At 44.9% G+C, this 25,021-nt stretch overlaps 1 protein-coding gene across 1 annotated transcript in view; it reads right to left on the minus strand.

Annotated features, from left to right (window-relative positions):
• The window catches only part of LOC127309858 (wall-associated receptor kinase 1-like), a 32,025-nt gene extending 7,501 nt beyond the window's left edge, over window positions 1-24,524 (minus strand). Inside the window, exons 1-2 of the mRNA XM_071822551.1 lie at window positions 23,657-24,524; window positions 23,427-23,541 (exon numbers count right to left, since the gene is read on the minus strand). Coding sequence (XP_071678652.1) covers window positions 23,427-23,541; window positions 23,657-24,524 — 983 coding nt within the window. The remainder of the gene's footprint in view (window positions 1-23,426; window positions 23,542-23,656) is intronic.
• Between the last annotated feature and the right edge of the window lie 497 nt (window positions 24,525-25,021).

Below are 25,021 nucleotides of genomic sequence, written 5' to 3' on the forward strand. Positions count from 1 at the left end.
ACGTGCGTGTTCCTCAGATATGTACGCAACTTTCATTAGTTTTGAGTTTTCTGATCTGAGCAACGGAAGTATTTATTAAAAATTCGTCTTTACGGACTGTTTTGTTTTGACAGATTCTGCCTTTTATTTTGCATTGCTTCTTTCGCTGTGTTGGGTGGATTTCTTTGTTCCATTACTTTCCAGTAGCTTTGAGCAATGTCCAGAAGTGTTAAGAATGATTGTGTCACCTCTGAACATGTGAGTTTTTGATTATGTACTAACCCCTCTAATGAAGTTTATGAGAAGTTTGGTGTGAAGGAAGTTTTCAAGGGTCAAGAGAGGAGGATGATATACTATGATCAAGAAGAGTGAAAAGTCTAAGCTTGGGGATGCCCCGGTGGTTCACCCCTGCATATATCAAGAAGACTCAAGCGTCTAAGCTTGGGGATGCCCAAGGCATCCCCTTCTTCATCGACAAAATTATCAGGTTCCTTCTCCTGAAACTATATTTTTATTCCATCACATCTTATGTGCTTTTCTTGGAGCGTCGGTTTGTTTTTGTTTTGTTTTGTTTGAATAAAATGGATCCTAGCATTCACTTTGTGGGAGAGAGACACGCTCCGCTGGTTCATATGAACACATGTGTTCTTAGCTTTTAATTTTCATGGCGAAGGTTGAAACTGCTTCGTTAAATTGTTATATGGTTGGAATTGGAAAATGATACATGTAGTAATTGCTATAAATGTCTTGGGTAATGTGATACTTGGCAATTGTTGTGCTCATGTTTAAGCTCTTGCATCATATACTTTGCACCTATTAATGAAGAAATACATAGAGCATGCTAAAATTTGGTTTGCATATTTGGTCTCTCTAAGGTCTAGATAATTTCTAGTATTGAGTTTGAACAACAAGGAAGACGGTGTAGATTCTTATAATGTTTACAATATGTCTTTTATGTGAGTTTTGCTGCACCGGTTCATCCTTGTGTTTGTTTCAAATAGCCTTGCTAGCCTAAACCTTGTATCGAGAGGAAATACTTCTCATGCATCCAAAATCCTTGAGCCAACCACTATGCCATTTGTGTCCACCATACCTACCTACTACATGGTATTTCTCCGCCATTCCAAAGTAAATTGCTTGAGTGCTACCTTTAAAATTCCATCATTCACCTTTGCAATATATAGCTCATGGGACAAATAGCTTAAAAACTATTGTGGTATTGAATATGTACTTATGCACTTTATCTCTTATTAAGTTGCTCGTTGTGCGATAACCATGTTCCTGGGGACGCCATCAACTACTCTTTGTTGAATTTCATGTGAGTTGCTATGCATGTTCGTCTTGTCTGAAGTAAGAGCGATCTACCACCTTATGGTTAGAGCATGCATATTGTTAGAGAAGAACATTGGGCCGCTAACTAAAGCCATGATTCATGGTGGAAGTTTCAGTTTTGGACAAATATCCTCAATCTCATATGAGAAAATTAATTGTTGTTACATGCTTATGCATTAAAGAGGAGTCCATTATCTGTTGTCTATGTTGTCCCGGTATGGATGTCTAAGTTGAGAATAATCAATAGCAAGAAATCCAATGCGAGCTTTCTCCTTAGACCTTTGTACAGGCGGCATAGAGGTACCCCTTTGTGACACTTGGTTAAAACATGTGCATTGCGATAATCCCGGTAATCCAAGCTAATTAGGACAAGGTGCAGGCACTATTAGTATACTATGCATGAGGCTTGCAACTTGTAGGATATAATTTACATAACACATATGCTTTATTACTACCGTTGACAAAATTGTTTCTTGTTTTCAAAACCAAAGCTCTAGCACAAATATAGCAATCGATGCTTCCCTCGTCGAAGGGCCATTCTTCTACTTTTATGTTGAGTCAGTTTACCCATTTCTCTCCATCTCAAGAAGCAAACACTTGTGTGAACTGTGCATTGAATTCTACATACTTGCATATTGCATTTGTTATATTACTCTATGTTGACAATATCCATGATATATACATGTTACAAGTTGGAAGCAACCGCTGAAACTTAATCTTCCTATGTGTTGCTTCAATGCCTTTACTTTAAATTATTGCTTTATGAGTTAACTCTTATGCAAGACTTATTGATGCTTGTCTTGAAGTACTATTCATGAAAAGTCTTTGCTTTATGATTCATTTGTTTACTCATGTCATTACCATTGTTTTGATCGCTGCATTCATTACATATGCTTACAATAGTATGATCAAGGTTATGATGGCATGTCACTCCAGAAATTATCTTTGTTTATCGTTTACCTGCTCGGGACGAGCAGAAACTAAGCTTGGGGATGCTGATACGTCTCCGACGTATCGATAATTTCTTATGTTCCATGCCACATTATTGATGATATCTACAAGTTATATGCACATTTTATGTCATATTCGTGCATTTTTTGGAACTAACCTATTAACAAGATGCCGAAGTGCCAGTTGCTGTTTTCTGCTGTTTTTGGTTTCAGAAATCCTAGTAACGAAATATTCTCGGAATCGGACGAAATCAACGCCCAGGTTCCTATTTTGCCCGGAAGCATCCAGAACACACGAGAACCGCCAGAGAGGGGGCACTGGGCCCCCAGACCATAGGCCGGCGCGGCCCAGGCCCTGGCCGCGCCGCCCTATAGTGTCGTCGCCCCTTCGACCTTCTGACGCCGCCTCTTCGCCTATTTAAGGGCCCTCGACCTAAAACCTCGATACGAAAAAGCCACGGTACGAGAAACCTTCCAGAGCCGCCGCCATCGCGAAGCCAAGATCTGGGGGACAGGAGTCTCTGTTCCGGCACGCCGCCGGGACGGGGAAGTGCCCCCGGAAGGCTCCTCCATCGACACCACCGCCATCTTCATCACCGCTGCTGTCTCCCATGAGGAGGGAGTAGTTCTCCATCGAGGCTCGGGGCTGTACCGGTAGCTATGTGGTTCATCTCTCTCCTATGTGCTTCAATACAATAATCTCATGAGCTGCCTTACATGATTGAGATTCATATGATGATGCTTGTAATCTAGATGTCGTTATGCTAGTCAAGTGAATTTTACTTATGTGATCTCCGGAGACTCCTTGTCCCACGTGTGTAAAGGTGACAGTGTGTGCACCGTGTGGGTCTCTTAGGCTATATTTCACAGAATACTTATTCACTGTTATGAATGGCATAGTGAAGTGCTTATTTATATCTCTTTATGATTGCAATATGTTTTGTATCACAATTTATCCATGTGCTACTCTAGTGATGTTATTAAAGTAGATTTATTCCTCCTGCACGGTGTAATGGTGACAGTGTGTGCATCCGTGTTAGTACTTGGCGTAGGCTATGATTATGATCTCTTGTAGATTATGAAGTTAACTATTGCTATGATGGTATCGATGTGTTCTATGCCTCCTTTCTTAGCATGAAGGTGACAGTGTGCATGCTACGTTAGTACTTGGTTTAGTCTTATTGATCTATCTTACACTCTAAGGTTATTTAAATATGAACATTGAATTGTGGAGCTTGTTAACTCCGGCATTGAGGGTTCGTGTAATCCTACGCAATGTGTTCATCATCCAACAAGAGAGTGTAGAGTATGCATTTATCTATTCTGTTATGTGATCAATGTTGAGAGTGTCCACTAGTGAAAGTCTAATCCCTAGGCCTTGTCCCTAAATACTGCTATTGCTGCTTGTTTACTGTTTTACTGCGTTACTACTGCTTGTTTACTGTCCTGGGCAAAGCACTTTTCTGGTGCCGTTGCCACTGCTCATATATATTCATACCACCTGTATTTCACTATCTCTTCGCCGAACTAGTGCACCTATTAGGTGTGTTGGGGACACAAGAGACTTCTTGCTTTGTGGTTGCAGGGTTGCATGAGAGGGATATCTTTGACCTCTTCCTCCCTGAGTTCGATAAACCTTGGGTGATCCACTTAAGGGAAAACTTGCTGCTGTTCTACAAACCTCTGCTCTTGGAGGCCCAACACTGTCTACAGGAAAAGGAGGGGGGCGTAGACATCAGTCGTCACTTCAATCCATTTTTTCCTGGGTACCCTAACCCTGCTGTCACTTTCAACAGTGTTCCCTGTCTTCATGTCATACTCACAACCATGCGCGAGGAACCAATTTCGAGCCCTAGTGTCCCATCCTTCTCGCGTGGGTTCTGGAGTGATCCCATTCAGCTCCATCTCAGCCTCTTGTGCATCCCACTTAGGCATGGCTACTCCGTAGCCCCCTCGCCCCGTATGATGGTGATATTTCTTTTCGCTTGCATTCTTCTTGTTTTTCTTGGACAGGTTCATAGCCTCCTCTGATTCTTTGTACTCCACAAATTGTTCCCAATGATGCTCCTGCTTCGCTAGATAGTTCTTGAATAATGGAGGCTTCTTGTCTTTCTTATAATTTTTCCATAACCGGTTCTTATACGCCCGGAAAAGTTCCCCCATCTTCTTAAGAGCCCATTTCTTCACTAGCGCCCTCTGCTTAGCATTCTCAGACTCCGATCCCAAATCTGGCAAAGTGAAATGTGCCATGAGGTCGCTGAAAAGTGTGTCTTTGTACCTATCGGCAACCTGATTTTCGGACACATTCTTGGTCTTGTTCCATTCTCTGATAGTGATCGGGAGACGATCTCTAACCACAACTCCGCACTGATTTTTAAATGTCACTCCGACATTCGCAGGTACCACCGGTTGGCCTTCCGGTGATATAGCTTCAATTGTGAAGTGGTCTTTTTTGCCCAACTTCTTTGCCGGGCCTCGTTTCTCTATCTTATCTTCGGAGGCCTAAGAGAATACATATAGAATTGCATTAACGCCTCTATACTAATGCCTCGTCGGCATATGTACATATAGAAATCCATTAATACCTCGTCATGACCGGAGCCGTCGGCTTCTCCGTCACCGGAGCCGTCGGCTTCTCCATCACCGGAGCCGTCGGCTTCTCCATGACCGGAGCCGTCGGCTTCTCCATGACCGGAGCCGCGGGCTTCTCCATCACCGGAGTCGCGGTCTTCTCGGTCGGCTTCTGTACCATCGCGGATTATGTACGCGAACATGTCTTCCTGTTCCAAGTCCCGTTCGAATGGATCCATTGTTTCTGCAAAAGAATTAAATCGATAAGTACATGTTCTAACCCTAACCCTAATCAAACACAAACAAAACCCTAACCCTAATCAAACACAAACCAAACCCTAACCCTAATCGGCGGCACGTGTTTGCGAGAGGGAGAGGGTGTCGGCGACGCGTGTTTGCGAGAGGGAGAGGGTGTCGGCGACGCTTGTTTGCGAGAGGGAGAGGGTGTCGGCGACGCGTGTTTGCGAGAGGCTCGGATGTTCGCGAGAGGTAGAGGAGAGGGAGAGAGAGGGGAGTTGCGGCGTGATACGTCCAATTTGCATCACTATTTTATATCATAATTTGCTGTTATTCATTGATATATTTCATATTGGGACACAATACTTATGTTATTTCATCTATTTTGCATGTTTCACCATTATTGGAGGATCAAGCACCGGAGCCAGGATTCTGCTGGAAAAAGCACCGTCAGAACGCGATATTTCGGAAGATCAACTGTGGAAGGAAATTATACCAAAAATCCTATTTTTCAAGATGACGAAGGAAGCCAGAAGGAGGGGCCAGGAGGACCCAGGGTGGGCCCACACCCTAGGGCGGCGCGGCCCATGCCCTGGCCGCGCCGCCATGTGGTTTGGGGGGCCCACGGCCCCTTTCGCCTCCTTTTCTTCGCGAAATCCTTCGTCCCGAAAACCTAAGCCACAGAGGGTACCTCGCGAAGAGTTACAGCCGCCTCTGCGGGGCGGAGAACACCAGAGAGAAAAGAGCTCTCCGGCGGGCAGGAATCCGCCGGGGAAATTCCCTCCGGGAGGGGGAAATCGACGCCATCGTCACCGTCATCGAGCTGGACATCATCGCCATCACCATCATCATCATCTCCACCATCATCACCGCCGTCACCACCGCTGGACACCGTCACCGCCGTAGCAATTTGGGTTTGATCTTGATTGTTTAATAGGGGAAACTCTCCCGGTATCGATCTCTACTTGTTGTTGATGCTATTGAGTGAAACCATTGAACCAAGTTTATGTTCAGATTGTTATTCATCATCATATCACCTCTGATCATGTTCCATATGATGTCTCGTGAGTAGTTCGTTTAGTTCTTGAGGACATGGGTGAAGTCTAAATGTTAGTAGTGAACTATGGTTGAGTAATATTCAATGGTGTGATATTTAAGTTGTGGTGTTATTCTTCTAGTGGTGTCATGTGAACGTCGACTACATGACACTTCACCATTTATGGGCCTAGGGGAATGCATCTTGTATTCGTTTGCTAATTGCGGGGTTGCCGGAGTAGCGAAACCTAAACCCCCGTTGGTATATCGATGCGGGAGGGATAAGCGGGATCTCGAGTTTAAGGCTGTGGTTAGATTTATTCTTAATTACTTTCTTGTAGTTGCGGATGCTTGCAAGGGGTATAATCACAAGTATGTATTAGTCCTAGGAAGGGCGGTACATTAGCATAGGTTCACCCACACAACACTTATCATAACAATGAAGATTATTTAGCCGTATGTAGCGAAAGCACTAGACTAAAATCCCGTGTGTCCTCGAGAACGTTTGGTAATTATAAGTAAACAAACCGGCTTGTCCTTTGTGCTAAAAAGGATTGGGCCACTCGCTGCAATTATTTCTCTCGCACTTTACTTACTCGTACTTTATTCAACTGTTACATCAAAACCCCCGAATACTTGTCTCGTGAGCATTTACGGTGAATCCTTCATCGAAACTGCTTGTCAACACCTTCGCTCCTCGTTGGGATCGACATTCTTACTTATCGAAGATACTACGATACACCCCCTATACTTGTGGGTCATCAAGACTATTTTTAGCGCCGTTGCCGGGGAGTGAAGCGCGATTGGTAAGAGGAAGTGGTAAGGAAAACCTTTCCTGTTGTGCTGATTTTATTTCTGCCTGCTGCTATAAGTCATTATGGAGAGATCTTCTCTTCAATTTTTATTTGGGAAATCTACTACTACTGCAACGGTAGTGGATGAGGCGCCAGGTGAGGAAGTAATACCATATAAAATACCTATGAAAATTATTGAACGTGTTATGGATAACCGCTATGAAGGGGATGGAACTGTCCATCCCGGTGATCATTTACTGTTTTTGCATGAATTATGCGGGTTATTCAAATGTGCAGGTATTGCTATGGATGAAGTGAGGAAGAAACTATTCTCTTTATCGCTGTCACAGTAAGGCGGCGCATTGGTATAAATTCTTGGATAATGGGGATTCTCTTGAATGGAATGATATTGTGCCCCGGTTTTATTCTAAGTTCTATCCTCCAAGCGAAATTCACAAGGATCGGAATCGCATATATAATTTTTGGCCTCATGATGGAGAGAGTATTGCCCAAGCTTGGGGGAGATTGAAGTCTTTAATGCTCAAATGCCCCATTCATGAGCTTCCTGGTAATGTTATTATTGATAATTTCTATGCAAGACTTTCTTTTCAAGACAAGACCTTGCTGGATACTTCTTGTTCTGGATCATTTACACGCAACAAAGAAGAGTTTAAAAGGGACCTTCTTGATCGGATCCAAGAAAATACTGAAGGATGGGAGAACGACAAGGATAGAGAATCAGGTATAATTTATGATTATAAATGCATTGAAGCTTTTATGGATACTGATAAATTTCGTAATATGAGTGCTACATATGGTCTTGATTCTCAAGTTGCTGCAAATCTTTATAAAGCTTTTGCCTCTCATTATGAATTGCCAAAGAAGAATTTTGATAAGTATCATGAACCGTATAAAGATAAAATTGATTCATCTATTAATAAATGTGTTGTAGTTGAAACTGCTGATCATATTATTCCCGAAGCTTATATTGAAAAAACTCCTTTCCCTGCTAAAATGAAGGAGTACTCTGTTATAAATAGTGCAGCTCATAAAAGTGAAAAGAAACCTGTAGAACCTGAAGAACAAATAAAAGTTGAACCTATTTGTTGCAATAATTAAAGATCTTGTGACTGAAAATGTGGAGGATGGTCATATTATTTTCTGTGAAGATGCTTCTAATATTGTTTCACATCCTAATAAACCCAAACAAGCTAGTGTTCCTATGCTATCTGTTAGAATTGGTAATCATTGCTATTATGGATTATGTGATATTGGTGCAAGTGTTAGTGCTATTCCGTATGAGCTTTACACGGAGATTATGCACGAAATTGATTCTTGTGAACTTGAAGATATTGATGTGGTTATTCAGCTGGCTAATAGAGAAACTATTTCTCCAATTGGTATTGTTCGAGATGTGGAAGTTTTATGCGGTAAGATTAAATATCCTGCTGACTTTTTGGTACTTGGTTCTGCTGCTAGTGATTATTGTCCTATTATTTTTGGTAGACCTTTTCGAAATACTTGTGGAGCTATTATAGATTGCAAGAAAGAGAAAATTTTGACTAAATTTGCTGGTGAATCTTATGAGTTTAACTTCTCTAAATTTACTAAAACTCCTTATAAAGCTGATTTGCCTAGTAATGATTTTAAAATGGAGCAATGTGCATCTATTGTTCTTGTTCCTAATAATCCCTTGCAGCAACATTTGGAGGATAGCGAGAGTGAAGTTTTTAGGAAAGAAAGAGATGAGCTTGAGGAAATTTTTCTTCGCCAACCTATTCTCAAGCATGATTTACCGGTGGAAGATTTGGGTACAACACCGCCACCAAAGGAAGATCCTGTTTTTGAATTAAAGCCTTTGCCTGATAATCTTAAATATGCTCATATTGATGATAAGAAAATATATCCTGTTATTATTAGTTCTAAGCTTTCAGAGATTGAGGAAGAAAGGTTTTTGGAAATATTGAAGAAACACCGAGGAGCTATTGGCTATACTCTTGATGATTTGAAAGGGATTTCTCCTTCTATTTGCCAACATGCTATTAATATGGAAGATGATGCAAAGCCTGTTGTTGAACATCAGCGTCGTCTAATTCCGAAGATGAAGGAAGTGGTAAGGAATGAGGTATTACGACTTCTTGAAGCTGGTATTATATATCCTATTGCTGATAGTAGATGGGTTAGTCCTGTGCATTGCGTTCCCAAGAAAGGAGGAATGACTGTTGTGCCTAATGATAATGATGAGCTTATCCCTCAAAGAGTAGTTGTAGGGTATAGAATGTGCATTGATTTTCGAAAAGTTAATAAAGTTACTAAGAAAGATCATTACCCTTTACCATTTATTGATCAAATGCTAGAAAGATTGTCTAAAAACACTCATTTTTGTTTTCTTGATGGTTATTCTGGATTTTCACAAATTGCTGTTAAAGCTAAAGATCAAGAGAAAACGACTTTTACTTGTCCCTATGGAACTTATGCTTATAGACGCATGCCTTTTGGTTTATGTAATGCTCCTGCTACTTTTCAAAGATGCATGTCTGCTATTTTTCATGGTTTTTGTGAAAGTATTGTAGAGGTATTCATGGATGATTTTTCCGTCTATGGGAATTCTTTTGATAGTTGCTTGCGAAACCTTGATAAAGTTTTGCAGAGATGTGAAGAAACTAACCTTGTTCTTAATTGGGAGAAATGCCACTTTATGGTTAATGAAGGAATTGTATTGGGACATAAAATTTCTGAGAGAGGTATTGAAGTTGATAGAGCTAAAGTTGAAGCAATTGAGAAGATGCCCTATCCGAGGGACGTTAAAGGTATTCGTAGTGTTCTTGGTCATGCTGGGTTTTATAGGAGATTTATTAAAGATTTCTCCAAGATTTCAAAGCCTCTTACTAATCTTCTTCAAAAAGATGTACCATTTGTTTTTGATGATGATTGTAAGGAAGCTTTTGAAACTCTTAAGAAAGCCTTAACAACTGCTCCTATAGTTGAACCTCCTGATTGGAACTTACCCTTTGAGATTATGTGTGATGCTAGTGATTTTGCTGTAGGCGCTGTTCTTGGACAGCGAGTAGATAAAAAACTGAATGTTATTCATTATGCTAGTAAAACTCTTGATGCTGCTCAAAGAAATTATGCTACGACTGAAAAAGAATTATTAGCTGTAGTTTTTGCTTGTGATAAATTTAGATCTTATATTGTTGATTCAAAAGTTACTATTCATACTGATCATGCTGCAATTAGATACCTAATGACAAAGAAAGATGCTAAGCCAAGGCTTATTAGATGGGTACTTCTTTTGCAAGAATTTGATTTACATATTGTAGATAGGAAAGGTGCTGATAATCCTGTTCTTGATAATTTGTCTAGATTGGAAAATATTGCTTATGATCCTGTTCTGTTAATGATAGTTTTCCAAATGAACAATTGGCTGTAATAAAGGTGAGCTCGCGAGACAGTCCTTGGTATGCTGATTATGCTAACTTTATTGTTTCCAAGTACTTGCCTCCAACCTTTTCAGCTCAGCAAAGGAGGAAATTCTTTTATGACTTGAGGCATTATTTCTGGGATGACCCACACTTATATAAAGAAGGAGTGGATGGTATTATGCGAAGATGTGTTCCCGAATATGAACAACAAGAGATATTGAGTAAATGTCATGGTAGTGCTTATGGAGGACATCACGCCGGAGAAAGAACCGCGCAAAAGGTTCTACAATCAGGTTTTTATTGGCCAACTCTCTTCAAGGATGCGAGAAAGTTTATTTTATCTTGTGATGAATGCCAAAGGGTTGGTAATATCTCCAGTACGCAATGAAATGCCTATGAATTATACTCTTGTTATTGAACCGTTTGATTGTTGGGGATTTGACTTCATGGGACCTTTTCCGTCTTCGTGAAGGTAACACTCACATACTTGTTGCTGTTGATTATGTTACTAAATGGGTGGAAGCTATACCTACAAAAAGTGCTGATGGTGAGACCTCTTTAAGAATGCTTTTAGATATTATTTTTCCTAGATTTGGAGTACCTAGATATATTATGACTGATGGAGGTTCTCATTTTATTCATGGAGGTTTTAGAAAAACTCTTGCTAAGTATGGTATTAATCATAGAATTGCTTCTGCTTATCATCCTCAAACTAGTGGTCAAGTAGAATTATCAAATAGAGAGATTAAATCTATTTTGGGAAAGACCGTTAATAAAACTAGAAAGAATTGGGCTAGTAAATTGAAGGATGCACTATGGGCTTATAGAACTGCTTATAAAAATCCCATGGGAATGTCACCTTATAAAATGGTTTATGGGAAAGCTTGTCATTTACCTTTAGAACTAGAGCACAAAGCTTATTGGGCTGTTAGAGAATTAAATAAAGATCCTAAACTTGCCGGTGATAAGAGGTTGTTGCAATTGAGTTCTCTAGATGAATGGAGAAGTGAAGCTTATGAAAATGCTAAACTCTTTAAGGAGAAAGTTAAAAAATGGCATGATAGGAGGATTATCAAAAGAGAATTTAATATTGGGGATAAAGTCCTATTGTATCGGTCTCGTCTCAGATTCTTTGCAGGGAAATTACTCTCGAAATGGGAAGGACCATATGTTGTCGAGAAGGTGTATCGTTCAGGAGCAATCAAGATTAGCTCTCTCCAAGGCAATGCTACGCAAGTGGTGAATGGACAAAGACTCAAGCATTATATCTCAGGTGATTCCTATAATGTTGATGTTGATATTATTCAAGTGGAAACACCGGAAGCTTTCATCAAAGGGCAAATTGACAGTCCGCGTAACTCGACTTTGAATAGGTAACGATGCGGTAATGAAAAGTACGCAATTTACTTTCCGAACAATATGTTTGCTGTTTTTGGAAAATATGAAAAATTACGAGTTCGAAACGGAGTGGAAAGGACGCACGAGGGGGCGCCACCATAGGCCGGCGCGGCCAAGCCTGGGCCCGCGCCGACCTATGGTTTGGCCGCCCCGTCGCCCCTTTCCGACTCTGGTTCGATCTGGTACTTTCTTTGTGTCGTGAAAATTTTTGCTATACAATCCCCCGGACCCCTGGAGGTCCGTATATCGTGTTCTCGACGTGTTTTGTTTCGAGTTGTTTCTGCCAGGATTTGCTTCGGATCTAGAGCCATTATGTCTTCGTCAGAAACTCCGAAGGACAGCTCCAGCAGGGATGTTGGCAACTTGTACATGGAGGAGCTGAGGATGCACCCCAAGGAGTTGCTGCTCGTTGAAGGAGAACTGCAGGTCAAGGATGTCCAGGGTCCTAAAGGAGAAGGAAGCTTGGAAGACAGGATGGAGAAGCTAGAACAGGAGGTTTTCAAATACAAGAAGATGGCTGAGCGTGAGGTGGATATCTTCCACAGGATTGTGTCTGAACTCATTGCTGAACATGAGAAGGAAACTGCAAAGCTTTGGAGCGACATCCTCTCACTTCACGACACCACCAACAAGCTCCAAGCACAACTCTATGACGTTCGTAATCGTAAGCGTGAGTATGAAAACAGGTTTAAATACATAAACCGTGCTGCTAGTTTCAGGATTCCCGAGACCAAGATGTCGTTTCTTGATGGAGAGCCTCTTCCTTGGAAGTCTGATGACGGGAGTTCATCACCACCATCGCCGCAGGAGTAATTCATCATCGGTATTGGCATCCCCTTGGTTTGTTCCAAGCTTGGGGGAGTGCCGCGGTATCACTTTATCACTACCTTTTACTTTTATTGTCAAGTAGTGTCATATCATGAGTAGGGAAGTTATCATATAAGATGGGTTGCAGTTGGAAGTATCTCTCTTTAGTTGGTTGTCTATGTATCCCTTGGTGTGAGTTATCGTTATGGAATATTAATGAGAAGTCTTATCATTTACATATTGCACATCTTATTTTAGTTTGCAATCTCTACTATATGATTTACCTTGTTGTTAGTATTGGTATCACTTTGGGAGCATTGAATAAATCTATTTGGTTTTGGCAAACTTAGCATTGGTCAATAGCAACAACACTTTGAGGTTTAAGTAGAAAAGAGAAATACATGTAGATGTTTCATTGTCTTTCTTGTTAGCTCATAGCTTATTATTCTGAAGTTAAGATTGTTTGTGCTTACAAGGAAGATGCATGATTGTTTCTATCATATGTATATTTGTTTGCTTCCCTCGACTCTTATGCTTGCTAATTAACCTTGCTAGCCAAAGACCTGTACTGAGAGGGAATACTTCTCGTGCATCCAAACCTTAACCCAAACCTATGTCATTTGTGTCCACCATACCTACCTACTACATGGTATTTTCTGCCATTCCAAGTAAATACTTCATGTGCTACCTTTAAACAATTCAAAACTTAGTATCTCTTATTTGTGTCAATGTTTCATAGCTCATGAGGAAGTATGTGGTGTTTTATCTTTCAATCTTGTTGGGCAACTTCCACCAATGGACTAGTGGCTTCATCCGCTTATCCAATAATTCTGCAAAAAGAGCTGGCAATGGGATTCCCAGTCCCAAATTAATTAAACTAAATAGACACTCCTCCATGGTATGTGATTGATGGACGGCACCCGAAGGATTCGGTTAGCCATGGCTTGTGTAAGCAAAGGTTGGGGGGAGTGTCATCATCATAATAAAGCTAAAATAAAAAGGCACTCCTTCATGGTATGAGATTGTTGGCAGGCACCCGAGGATTCGGTTAGCCAAGGTTTGTGAAAGAAAGGTTGGAAGGAGTGCCACACAAAATGAAAATAATATGGGAGCCGCTCTTAGGAGGTTGTCTGGCAAGGGGGTTAGAGTACCCGCTACCAGTCGTTGACAACAACAAACACCTCTCAAAATGTTACTTTTATTCTCTTTATATGATTGCAAAACTGAAAAAGCTCTAGCACATGATTTAATCCCTGCTTCCCTCTGCGAAGGGCCTGTCTTTTACTTTATGTTGAGTCAGTAAACCTACTTCCCTCCATCTCAAGCAAGCATTTGAGTAGTTGTGATCAAACCATTATATTGTGATTTGCTACATCATGTCTTCTATTCTTCTTTGTTTAGTACAAGTTTTATCTGAATGAATATAGCTTTGCAAGTTATCAATGATCATGAAAAGACCATTATGATTGAGTATGCAAGTTGTGCCTTATAAACTTTAACATGAGAGCGCTGCTCAATGAGATAAATATAATCTGTTAATTGTTCTCTGACCAAGAACGAAGTTTTCCATCACCAATTATGATTTCTTATGCACCTTTACTTGTGATTACCTTATACTTGTTTCAAGTTGAGTTATAAGAGGTTGTTTACTATAATGTCTTGTGTGAATGAATATGATGCTTCTTGTCCGTATTTTATTTATTGACTCTTCACTCCATAAACATGTGGTCCTGTCTATCGAGCTCAGTTTCGCTTGGGGACAAGCGAAGTCTAAGCTTGGGGGGAGTTGATACGTCCAATTTGCATCACTATTTTATATCATAATTTGCTGTTATTCATTGATATATTTCATATTGGGACACAATACTTATGTTATTTCATCTATTTTGCATGTTTCACCATTATTGGAGGATCAAGCACCGGAGCCAGGATTCTGCTGGAAAAAGCACCGTCAGAACGCGATATTTCGGAAGATCAACTGTGGAAGGAAATTATACCAAAAATCCTATTTTTCAAGATGACGAAGGAAGCCAGAAGGAGGGGCCAGGAGGACCCAGGGTGGGCCCACACCCTAGGGCGGCGCGGCCCATGCCCTGGCCGCGCCGCCATGTGGTTTGGGGGGCCCACGGCCCCTTTCGCCTCCTTTTCTTCGCGAAATCCTTCGTCCCGAAAACCTAAGCCACAGAGGGTACCTCGCGAAGAGTTACAGCCGCCTCTGCGGGGCGGAGAACACCAGAGAGAAAAGAGCTCTCCGGTGGGCAGGAATCCGCTGGGAAATTCCCTCCGGGAGGGGGAAATCGACGCCATCGTCACCGTCATCGAGCTGGACATCATCGCCATCACCATCATCATCATCTCCACCATCATCACCGCCGTCACCACCGCTGGACACCGTCACCGCCGTAGCAATTTGGGTTTGATCTTGATTGTTTAATAGGGGAAACTCTCCCGGTATCGATCTCTACTTGTTGTTGTTGCTATTGAGTGAAACCATTGAACCAAGTTTATGTTCAGATTGTTATTCATCATCATATCACCTCTGATCATGTTCCATATGATGTCTCGTGAGTAGTTCGTTTAGTTCTTGAGGACATGGGTGAAGTCTAAATGTTAGTAGTGAACTATGGTTGAGTAATATTCAATGGTGTGATATTTAAGTTGTGGTGTTATTCTTCTAGTGGTGTCATGTGAACGTCGACTACATGACACTTCACCATTTATGGGCCTAGGGGAATGCATCTTGTATTCGTTTGCTAATTGCGGGGTTGCCGGAGTGACAGAAACCTAAACCCCCGTTGGTATATCGATGCAGGAGGGATAGCAGGATCTCAGAGTTTAAGGCTGTGGTTAGATTTATTCTTAATTACTTTCTTGTAGTTGCGGATGCTTGCAAGGGGTATAATCACAAGTATGTATTAGTCCTAGGAAGGGCGGTACATTAGCATAGGTTCACCCACACAACACTTATCATAACAATGAAGATTATTTAGCCGTATGTAGCGAAAGCACTAGACTAAAATCCCGTGTGTCCTCGAGAACGTTTGGTAATTATAAGTAAACAAACCGGCTTGTCCTTTGTGCTAAAAAGGATTGGGCCACTCGCTGCAATTATTTCTCTCGCACTTTACTTACTCGTACTTTATTCAACTGTTACATCAAAACCCCCTGAATACTTGTCTGTGAGCATTTACAGTGAATCCTTCATCGAAACTGCTTGTCAACACCTTCTGCTCCTCGTTGGGATCGACATTCTTACTTATCGAAGATACTACGATACACCCCCTATACTTGTGGGTCATCACGGCATCGAGTGATCGCGAGAGCGAGAGGGAGCACGGGACGAGGGCGATTGCGCGAGAGGGAGAGGGTAGGGCCGGTGTCGGCGTCGGGGGTGTTTGCGAGAGGTAGAGGAGAGGGAGAGAGAGGGGAGTTGCAGCGTCGAGTGATCGCGAGAGGGAGAGGGAGCACGGGACGAGGGCGATTGCGCGAGAGGGAGAGGAGAGGGCCGGTGTCGGCGTCGGGGGTGTTTGCGAGAGGTAGAGGAGAGGGAGAGAGAGGGGAGTTGCAGCGTCGAGTGATCGCGAGAGGGAGAGGAAGCACGGGACGAGGGTGATTGCGCGAGAGGGAGAGGAGAGGGCTGGTGTCGGCGTCGGGGGTGTTCGCGAGAGGGAGTCGAGGGCGATTAATTTTAAACTAACTATAACTAAATACACTAAATAACTAACTAAATACATATACTAAAAAACTAAACTAAATACATATACTAACTAACTAACTATTAAACTAACTACTAATTACATAAAACAAATGAAATAAAACCTAATTAACTATATACAAACTAACTAAACTATACTAATTAACTATATACAAAAAAACTAACTAAACTATACTAACTAACTAACTAATTAAACTATATACAAACTAACTAAACTATATAGTTAATTATATACAAACTAACTAAACCATACTAACTAACTAAACTATACTAATAATTAACTATATACAAAAAAACTATACAAAAAAACAAAAAACAAAACCGAGGAAACCTGATTAGCGGCGGCAGAGAGGCAGCGGGGTGCCGCGCGCTACCTTACAGCGGTGGAAGCGTCAGCGCGCGCGTATAAGCGCAGCGGCCGGCAGCGGCCCGGCCGAGGCACGATTAAGCGGCGCTGGAGTCGAGCGCGAGAGGAGCGCGCGGCGATGGAAGCGTCAGCGGAGGAGCGCGCAGCGTCGGCGGCGATGGAGCGTCGGCGGAGGAGCGCGCGAATGGCGGCTGAGGGCGTCGGCGGCGGCGCAATCCGGCAGCCTGGCGGCGCGCAACTAGGGTTTGGCCTCCGGGGTCGTCGCGGGTTCTGGCTTGGCCCGCGACGCGTGGAGGTTTTATACTAGGGGGCCTTTTGTCGCGGGTGGTGGCTCAACCCACGACAAAAGGGGGGGGGGGGGGTCTTTTGTCGCGGGTTGAGCCACCGCCCGCGACAAAAGGGGGGTTTGGCCGATCCGTGGCACTGCGAATCCAACGGCTCCGGCCGTTTGAATCCAACGGTCTGGAGCCGTTGGACACGGATCAGCTCTGTTTTTTTTTCTTTTTTCTTTTTTTCTTTTTTATTTTTTCTTATTTCAATAACTTTTAAATGGTAAATCAAATAGAAAAGTGTTATATATGAAAATTTGTCAGAAAAATACAATGAACATGAATATGACATCCATATAACTATTTGCATCTCACAATGAACATAGTCGTGTATGTTTCACCCCTAATGATATGCGGACTGACACCGAGTAAGGTTTCACCTCGCCACGTGTCGCCGCCGCTTCCACGTGCCTCGCCCCGTCGCTGCTGGCGTGTGACGTTTGTAGCCGTGGCTTACACGTGCCTCGCCACATGTCGCCGCCTCTTCCACGCGCCTCGCCCCGTCGCTGCCGGCGTGCGACGTGTGTAGCCGTGGATTACACGTGCCTCGCCACGTGTCACCGCCGCTTCCACGTGCCTCGCCCCGTCGCTGCCCGCGTGCGACGTGTGTAGCCGTAGCTTACACGTGCCTCGCCACGTGTCGCCGCCGCTTCCACGTGCCTCGCCCCGTCGCTGCCCGCGTGCGCTATATAGAGCGACGAGTGCGGGCGCAACCACACGTCTCCACCGCCTCTGCTCATTCATCTCCGGGATGCCTCCACGTCGTCGAGGGGCGTCCGGTTTCCGTGGCTTTCGAGTGCGTCCGAGGGGTAGGTTCTACGCCGAGATACGCGCCGGTGGCTTCCGCCTCACCCTCGGCACGTACAACACGCCGGAGCTGGCGGCGCGCGCTTACGACACGGCGGCGTGGCGTTTTCGGTGGCCACAGCGCGACATGAACTTCCCGGATGTTGAATCGTTAGAGGAGGCAGAGTTCCTCGCGCCACCGCCGTGCCTCATCGACGACGAGGACCGTCGACGGCACCGCCACGTGCAGCGCAGGATTGCCATCGCCGAGCACGACGAGCAGTTGATGCGCCAGTGGAGGGCGCAGTTCCCCAACGACGTCGACAACACCGACGCGTTCTTCGCTATCCTTAGGGCACAACGCAGGTCCAACAGGCGCCACCGTCGGGCCGTCGCCACCTTCGAGCTCGAGAACCCGAATACAACTTGGACCGAAAACGACCCTTGGTGGGATGACATTTGGACGGAGGCAACCTCCGACGACGACTGAGACTAGACTAGTAATTTATCTATTTTATTGTAATTTCAATAAAGTCGTTGTCGGTTCTATTAGTTTAAATTTAGTTTATAAAGTCGCTGACGGTTGTTTCTATTCAATAAAGTGGTTGACACGAAATTTATTACGACTGAACTGAAATTAAAGTACAGAGCTCAACTGAAAATTAAGATACATAGCCAGATTCGAATGTTGGAGCCATTCAATCATAGTCGTGCCTAGCCCTATAATACTCGCCACTGTAGTCATCATAGTCGCCGACGTCATCGACGCTAGCATCGGGGTCGCGGTTGTCCAACCTCGGCGGGTGAGCACGCGTGGGCTGGGATTGAGGGTAGCGCAGGCGGGGGCCACGATAGGCCATGACGCTCTGGAGAGTCCGGCCGCGCCACCACATCCGACGGCCGGCCTCGTTGAAGTTCGAAGGAGGCGGGCCGTCCTCCTCGTACCTGGCAACCGCCCTCTCACGCCGATTGATGAAGAAGCTGTCCCAAGTCGGGCTGTAGTCGGGATGCCACTGGGGATTCCTCCGCTGCTCAGGCGTGAGCTCGAAATAGTAGTGGTTCGCGATGGCCATCTCGCGTGGCACACCAAGAGGGATAGGAGGGACCGGTACACCTCCGACGCTCAGCAACCAGCCGGTCGGGACGCGGTAGCCGGGCGGGCAGGGGTAGTTCGAGGCGCAAAGCGCCTCCGCCTCCCGGGGTGTTAGACATACGATGGAAGCCATGGGAGAGAGTGATGAGGTTTGCAGATATGAGTCCAAGCCTACATATATATAGTGGAAAAATGGCGGGAATGCGGGAATAAAATAGGCGGGAACGAAGTGGCGCGCGAAACTTTCATCCCGGGTGGAGGCTCAAACCGGGACAAAAGACTGGGGGAGGCTTATCTAGGAGGGCCTTTTGTCACGGTTGGTGGCTGCAACCGCGACTAAAGCTGTCGGCAGGATAAGGATGTGTCGGTAACCTTTTGTCACGGTTGGTGGCTGCAACCGCGACTAAAGCTGTCGGCAGGATAAGGACGCGTGGGTGGACGCACTGCTCGATGAGATAAAGCATGTAGCGCACGACGGCCTGTCGAAGGAATAAGACAAAGTAGAAGCGGTGTCGTGCCTATAAAAGGAGCATCGATACGCCTTGCCAAGCAGATCAACAAGCGAAGCACAGTTTCATTCCCATGGATGAAGGAAAGGGTTGGGAAATCTCCCGTGGCGCAGCTTCTCGAAGATGTCGTTGGTGCACACGCCCTACGGCATCTTCGGAAGCTGCTCCTCTAAAAATTTCCATGCAAGCCCGTGAAAGACTCCGTCTCCTCTAACAGTGTTGGGGAAAGGGTTCTCATTATTACATAAATGTAGAGATTGTCTTGGGAACTATATATGAAGAATACATTATTACATCGCCATCTAGTGTTGTGATCTTCTACGCCGTAGCCATGGAGAATCTTCATCATTAAGCAAGATGCTTGGGTCAATTTTCACCGTGAAGGGCGGAATTTCTTTAAACTTATTATAATCTTCTGACATGTCTGTCTTGTCATCCACTCCCACGATGTTTCTTTCCCTGAAAGAACTATGTGGCGCTTTGGCTCCTCGGTTGATGTATTCTTTTGTTGATTTCTTTTTCTTGATTTGCTAGACATGTCCTTCACGTAGAAAACTTGAGCCACCTCGCTGGCTAGGACAAAAGGCTCGTCCGTGCACGCAAGATTGTTGGGATCCACTGTTATCATACCGTACTTATCGTCAATATGTATAGCGCTGAGCTTCACCCATTTGCACCGAAACAAAGGGACCTTAAAAGTGGGATCATAGTCAAGTTCCCATATCTCCTCTATGTATCCATAATATGTGGTGGTCTGCCCATTCTCATCTTTTGCATCGAAGCGGACACCGCTGTTTTGGTTGGTGCTCTTTTTATCTTGGTCGATCGTGTAAAATGTATTCCCATTTATCTCGTACCCTTGGAATGTACATATGTTTGAAGATGGTAACCTGGCCAACAAGTACAGCTGCTCCACAACAGATGGGTCATTAATGAGATGTCTTTGCAACCAACTGCCGAAGGTATTCATGTGTTGACGTGTAATCAAGGACTCGGGCTGGCCCGGGTTTATTTCTCGTAAAACATTCTTATGTTTCTCGATGTACGGAGCCACCAAGCTGGAATTGTATAGAAGCGTAGTGTGCTTGATTGAAAGAAATCTTGTCCCTCCACACCGTTGCTTTCCTTCCTAGTGTGCCTTTTCCAGTCAGCCTCCCCTCATACCGAGATTCAGGAACACCAATCGGCTTAAGGTCAGGAAGAAAGTCAACACAAAACTCAATGACCTCCTCAGTTCCGTAGCCCTTTGAGATACTTCCTTCCGTCCTAGCTCGGTTATGAACATATTTCTTTAAGACTCCCATGAACCTCTCGAAGGGGAACATATTGTGTAGAAATACAGGACCGAGAATTCTAATATCTTCAACTAGGTGAACGAGGAGGTGCGTCATAATATTGAAGAAGGATGGTGGGAACAACAACTCGAAGTTGACAAGACATTCGACCACATCTTCCTGTAATCCTGACAAAGTTTCTGGATCCATTACCTTCTGAGAAATTGCGTTGAGGAATGCACATATCTTCACAATGGCTAGTCGAACATTTTAGGTAGAAGTCCCCTCAATGCAACGGAAGCAATTGTGTCATAAGCACGTGACAGTCATGGGACTTCGGGTTCTGGAATTTTTCTCCTTCATATTTACTATCCCCTTTATATTCGACGAGAAACCAGACGGAACCTTGATACTGAATAGGGCTTCAAAAAAGATCTCCTTCTCTTGTTTGGTAAGAGCGTAGCTGGCAGGCCCTACAAACTGCCCTGGATGATTGCCGTTTCGTCCTTTATGAAGTTCCTGGTCCTCCCGTGCTTCCGGTGTATCTTTTGTCTTTCCATACACGCCCAGAAAACCTAGAATATTCACACAAAGATTCTTGGTCAGGTGCATCACGTCGATTGCAGAGCGGACTTCCAGGACTTTCCAATATTCTAGCTCCCAAAAAATAGATTTCTTCTTCCACATGGGCGCGTGTTCGTCATCGTCTTTCGGAACAGGTCGACTGCCTGGACCCTTTCCAAAGATAACATTTAAATCCTTGACCATGTCAAATATATCAGCACCACTACGGGGGACAGGCTTCGGACGGCGGTCTGCCTCGCCATCGAAATGCTTGCCTTTTTTCCTTAAGGGATGCTTGCGCGGAAGGAAACGACGATTGAACGGGTACACAACTTTTCTGATTTTTCCCAAATATTTACTTTCAGTCTCATCTAAACAGTGTGTGCATGCATTGTATCCTTTGTTCGTCTGTCCTGAAATGTTACTGAGAGCAGGCCAATCATTGATGGTTACGAATAGCAACGCTCGTAGGTCAAATTCTTGCTCCGTGTGCTCATCCCACACACGTACACCTGGTTTGGCCCACAACTCCAAAAGTTCATCGACTAATGGCCTTAGGTATACATCAATGTCGTTGCCCGGTTGCTTTGGGCCTTGGATAAGCACTGGCATCATAATGAACTTCCGCTTCATGCACAACCAAGGAGGAAGGTTGTAGATACATAGAGTCACGGGCCAGTCTTTGTGGCTGCAGCTCTGCTCCCCAAAAGGATTCATGCCATCTGTACTTAGACCAAAGTATAAATTTCTTGCCTCACCTGCAAAATCCGGGAACTCTCTCCCGATATTTCTCCACTGCCGACCATCAGCGGGGTGCCTCAACATCGCGTCTTTCTTACGTTCTTCCATGTGCCATCGCAACAACTTGGCATGCTCTTTGTTTCTGAACAAACGTTTCAACCGTGGTATTATATATTGGAGCATACCACATCACCTTCGCAGGAACCCTCTTCCTGGGTGGCTCGCCCTCAACATCACCAGGGTCATCTTTTCTGATCTTATACCGCAATGCACCACATATCGGACATTTATTCAAATTCTCGTACTTCTCACCGCGGTAGAGGATACAGTCATTAATACATGCATGTATCTTCTGCACATCTAATCCTAGAGGGCAGACAAGCTTCTTTGCTTCATATGTACTGACGGGCAATTCATTATTTCTTGGAAACAGCTTCTTTAATATTATCATCAATTTCTCAAATCCCGAGTCAGTCACACCGACCTCTGCCTTCCATTTCAGCAATTCCAATATGCTACCCAGCTTTCTATGCCCATCTTCACAACCTGGGTACAACAATCTGTGGTGGTCCTCTAACATCTTGTCGAACTGCAACCTCTCCTTATCCGTGCCACAGTCTCTTCTTGCATCAGAAATGGCCCGACGAAGATCATCATCAACAGGATCATCTGATGCCTGTTCTTCACCTCCTTCTTCTTCATTGCCGTACATTGCGGTATCATCGCATTCAGAGAACATAGATCGGTACTGCTCATCATTATCTTCTTCTTCATCACCGTCTTCCATTATAACCCCTTCTTCTCCGTGCTTGGTCCAAACATTATAGCTGGACATGAATCCAAACCGAAGCAGGTGGCTCTTAATGTCTCTTGAGCAAGAGTAATCCTTCTCGTTCTTACATTTTAGACATGGACAGCACATAAAACCTTGCTTCGACTTGTTGGCCTCGGCCACAAGCAGGAAAGAATTCACGCCCTCTCTGAAAGCGGGAGCACATCGGTTACCGTACATCCATGCATGACTCATCTGCATCATAAGTACAATTATATATGTATCAGATGCAATCACCTTGCTAAAATTAGTATTGTACGGACTATACATATATATATAGTCAAGAAAATAGTTGCTAACCTTTTAGGATCAAAAAGAGGAGAAATCTTATCAAATAAAACCAAGTGGCATCCCTCTCACAAGCATTCCATCAAACACCTCTTGTGCACATGTAGGAAAAATGAGCTAGCATACACCTCAACCTTCACCACCAAGGAAAAAATGAGGTGGGGGGGTGGCTGGCTGCTTGTCTATATATATAGGCATGGCCATTTTGTCGCGGGCCGTATTACGACCCGCGACAAAAGGGGTGCCCCTTTTGTCGCGGGTCGTAATACGGCCCGCGACAAAAGGCCGCGACAAAAGCCTCCACAGGATTAGGAGCGACGTGGCCACCCCATTTGTCGCGGGTGCAGGCGCGCCCGCGACAAATGGTTCCCACGGAAGCCCTATTTTCCACTAGTGATTCTTGACGTAGGGATCTCCAGTTTCCTCCGGAGGGCATTTGCAAGTGTAGTGTCCCTCCGTGTTTGTGCAGACTCCGTGGCACCCGTAGTTTTCTTTATGTTGGCACTCGTCGATGTCTTCGGTTTGATCACCATTTGATCAGACGAAATCGATCATTTCACAAGGCATAATAATTCAGTATCCTCAAGGCCTTTGTTCTAAGCAAGAAAACCCAATTCAGTGTTTGTTTACCTGTGGTGCATCCGTGGTCGAGGTAGGGGTTGCCCTCATAGCCCGTGGAGCATTTACACCGGTACCCGTCCCCGTTGTCGACATCAAAGCACTCGCTGAGCGCGCTTCGGCACGCGAAGTCCGTCGCGTTTCGTCTAGCAGCGCTGCAGTTGCCGACGTTCCGGATGGCCCAGTCAAGCACGACGGGCACCTCAAAATCGTCGGTGCGGTTGAAGGAGACGCGCTCGCTATCGAACCAGTCTGTCTGGACGAGGAAGACGTAGTGGCACGACGTGGCATGGACGGATATCGTGTCAAGCGCCAGCAAGTTGCTCTGCATCGGCTCGAAGAAGTCAATCCCCGTGGGGATGGCGCTCCGGCAGGACCCGACGTCCAGTTGCGCCTTCCGGCACACGGACATGCAGCCGCTGATGGACTCGCCGGTACCGTCAACGAAGAAGCCGAGGGTGGGGCAGCCGAGCGCGACCAGTTGGGTCTTGTTGGACGAGAAGAGGTAGGGGCTGTCGGAGTTGATGGACATGTACGTATATTTCCTGCCGACTAACCCGCCCGTGTAGTTGTAGCAGCTGCGCGTCGCGTTGAGGTAGGTCGTGGCCTCGCCGGCCGCGAGCGAGATGTTGGCGAGGCGGTAGCTACGACTTACCATGGTGAGGCGCGGTGGGGAAGGGCCAGAGTCGTCGCACGCGAGCTCGAAGTCATTGTATTTTGTTTTGTCGCGGTAGCAGCCGTCGCCGATGCCAAAGGGGTAGGGGACGGTGACTTTGCCGCACGTTTTGCGGCACTCCCGCAGCGCCATGGAAGGCTGGCGCTGAGCCGCCGCCACGGACAGCAAGTGCAACACGATCAGCTGCACTACAGTGGTCGGCATTCTTGACATGTTGCTTGCTTTGCCCAGCTTCGATTCGATTGAGTATATGGCGTGGGTGGCGGTAGATGCGCTGACTTGACGAGAGTCATTAACTCATGATCCGATCTGGGAAAGGCCAAGTCAACGTTGACTTCAAGTCGGGCTGGTTGTTGAGTCGTCCATCTCCACCGCTGACAAAGCAGCGCTTTCAATGAGCTTATGGTGGTGTCAGCTATATTTTACAGCGCGTCCACTCTCGGCCTCCTCCCATAGGACGGGGCTTGCCTGCTGCCCTGCTCCCACCCTTTTGCTCCCATCCGTGCTCCCTGCACATCGTATGGTTCTGATTAGTTCCTCGCTGTTTCTTCACCTGCCCTTTTTTCTCTGTTTTAATGTTATGCGAGTATTCAGAGATGAGTTATACAGCGGTCCCTCGTATTTGGGCAAATATTTTTGGTAAGGAAATACAGAGCAGGGGAGGAGAACAGGCGGAAGCCATCCGATGCTTCGGGGAGCAC

Source organism: Lolium perenne, chromosome 6, assembly GCF_019359855.2.
Source record: "Lolium perenne isolate Kyuss_39 chromosome 6, Kyuss_2.0, whole genome shotgun sequence".
Lineage (NCBI taxonomy): Eukaryota > Viridiplantae > Streptophyta > Magnoliopsida > Poales > Poaceae > Lolium > Lolium perenne.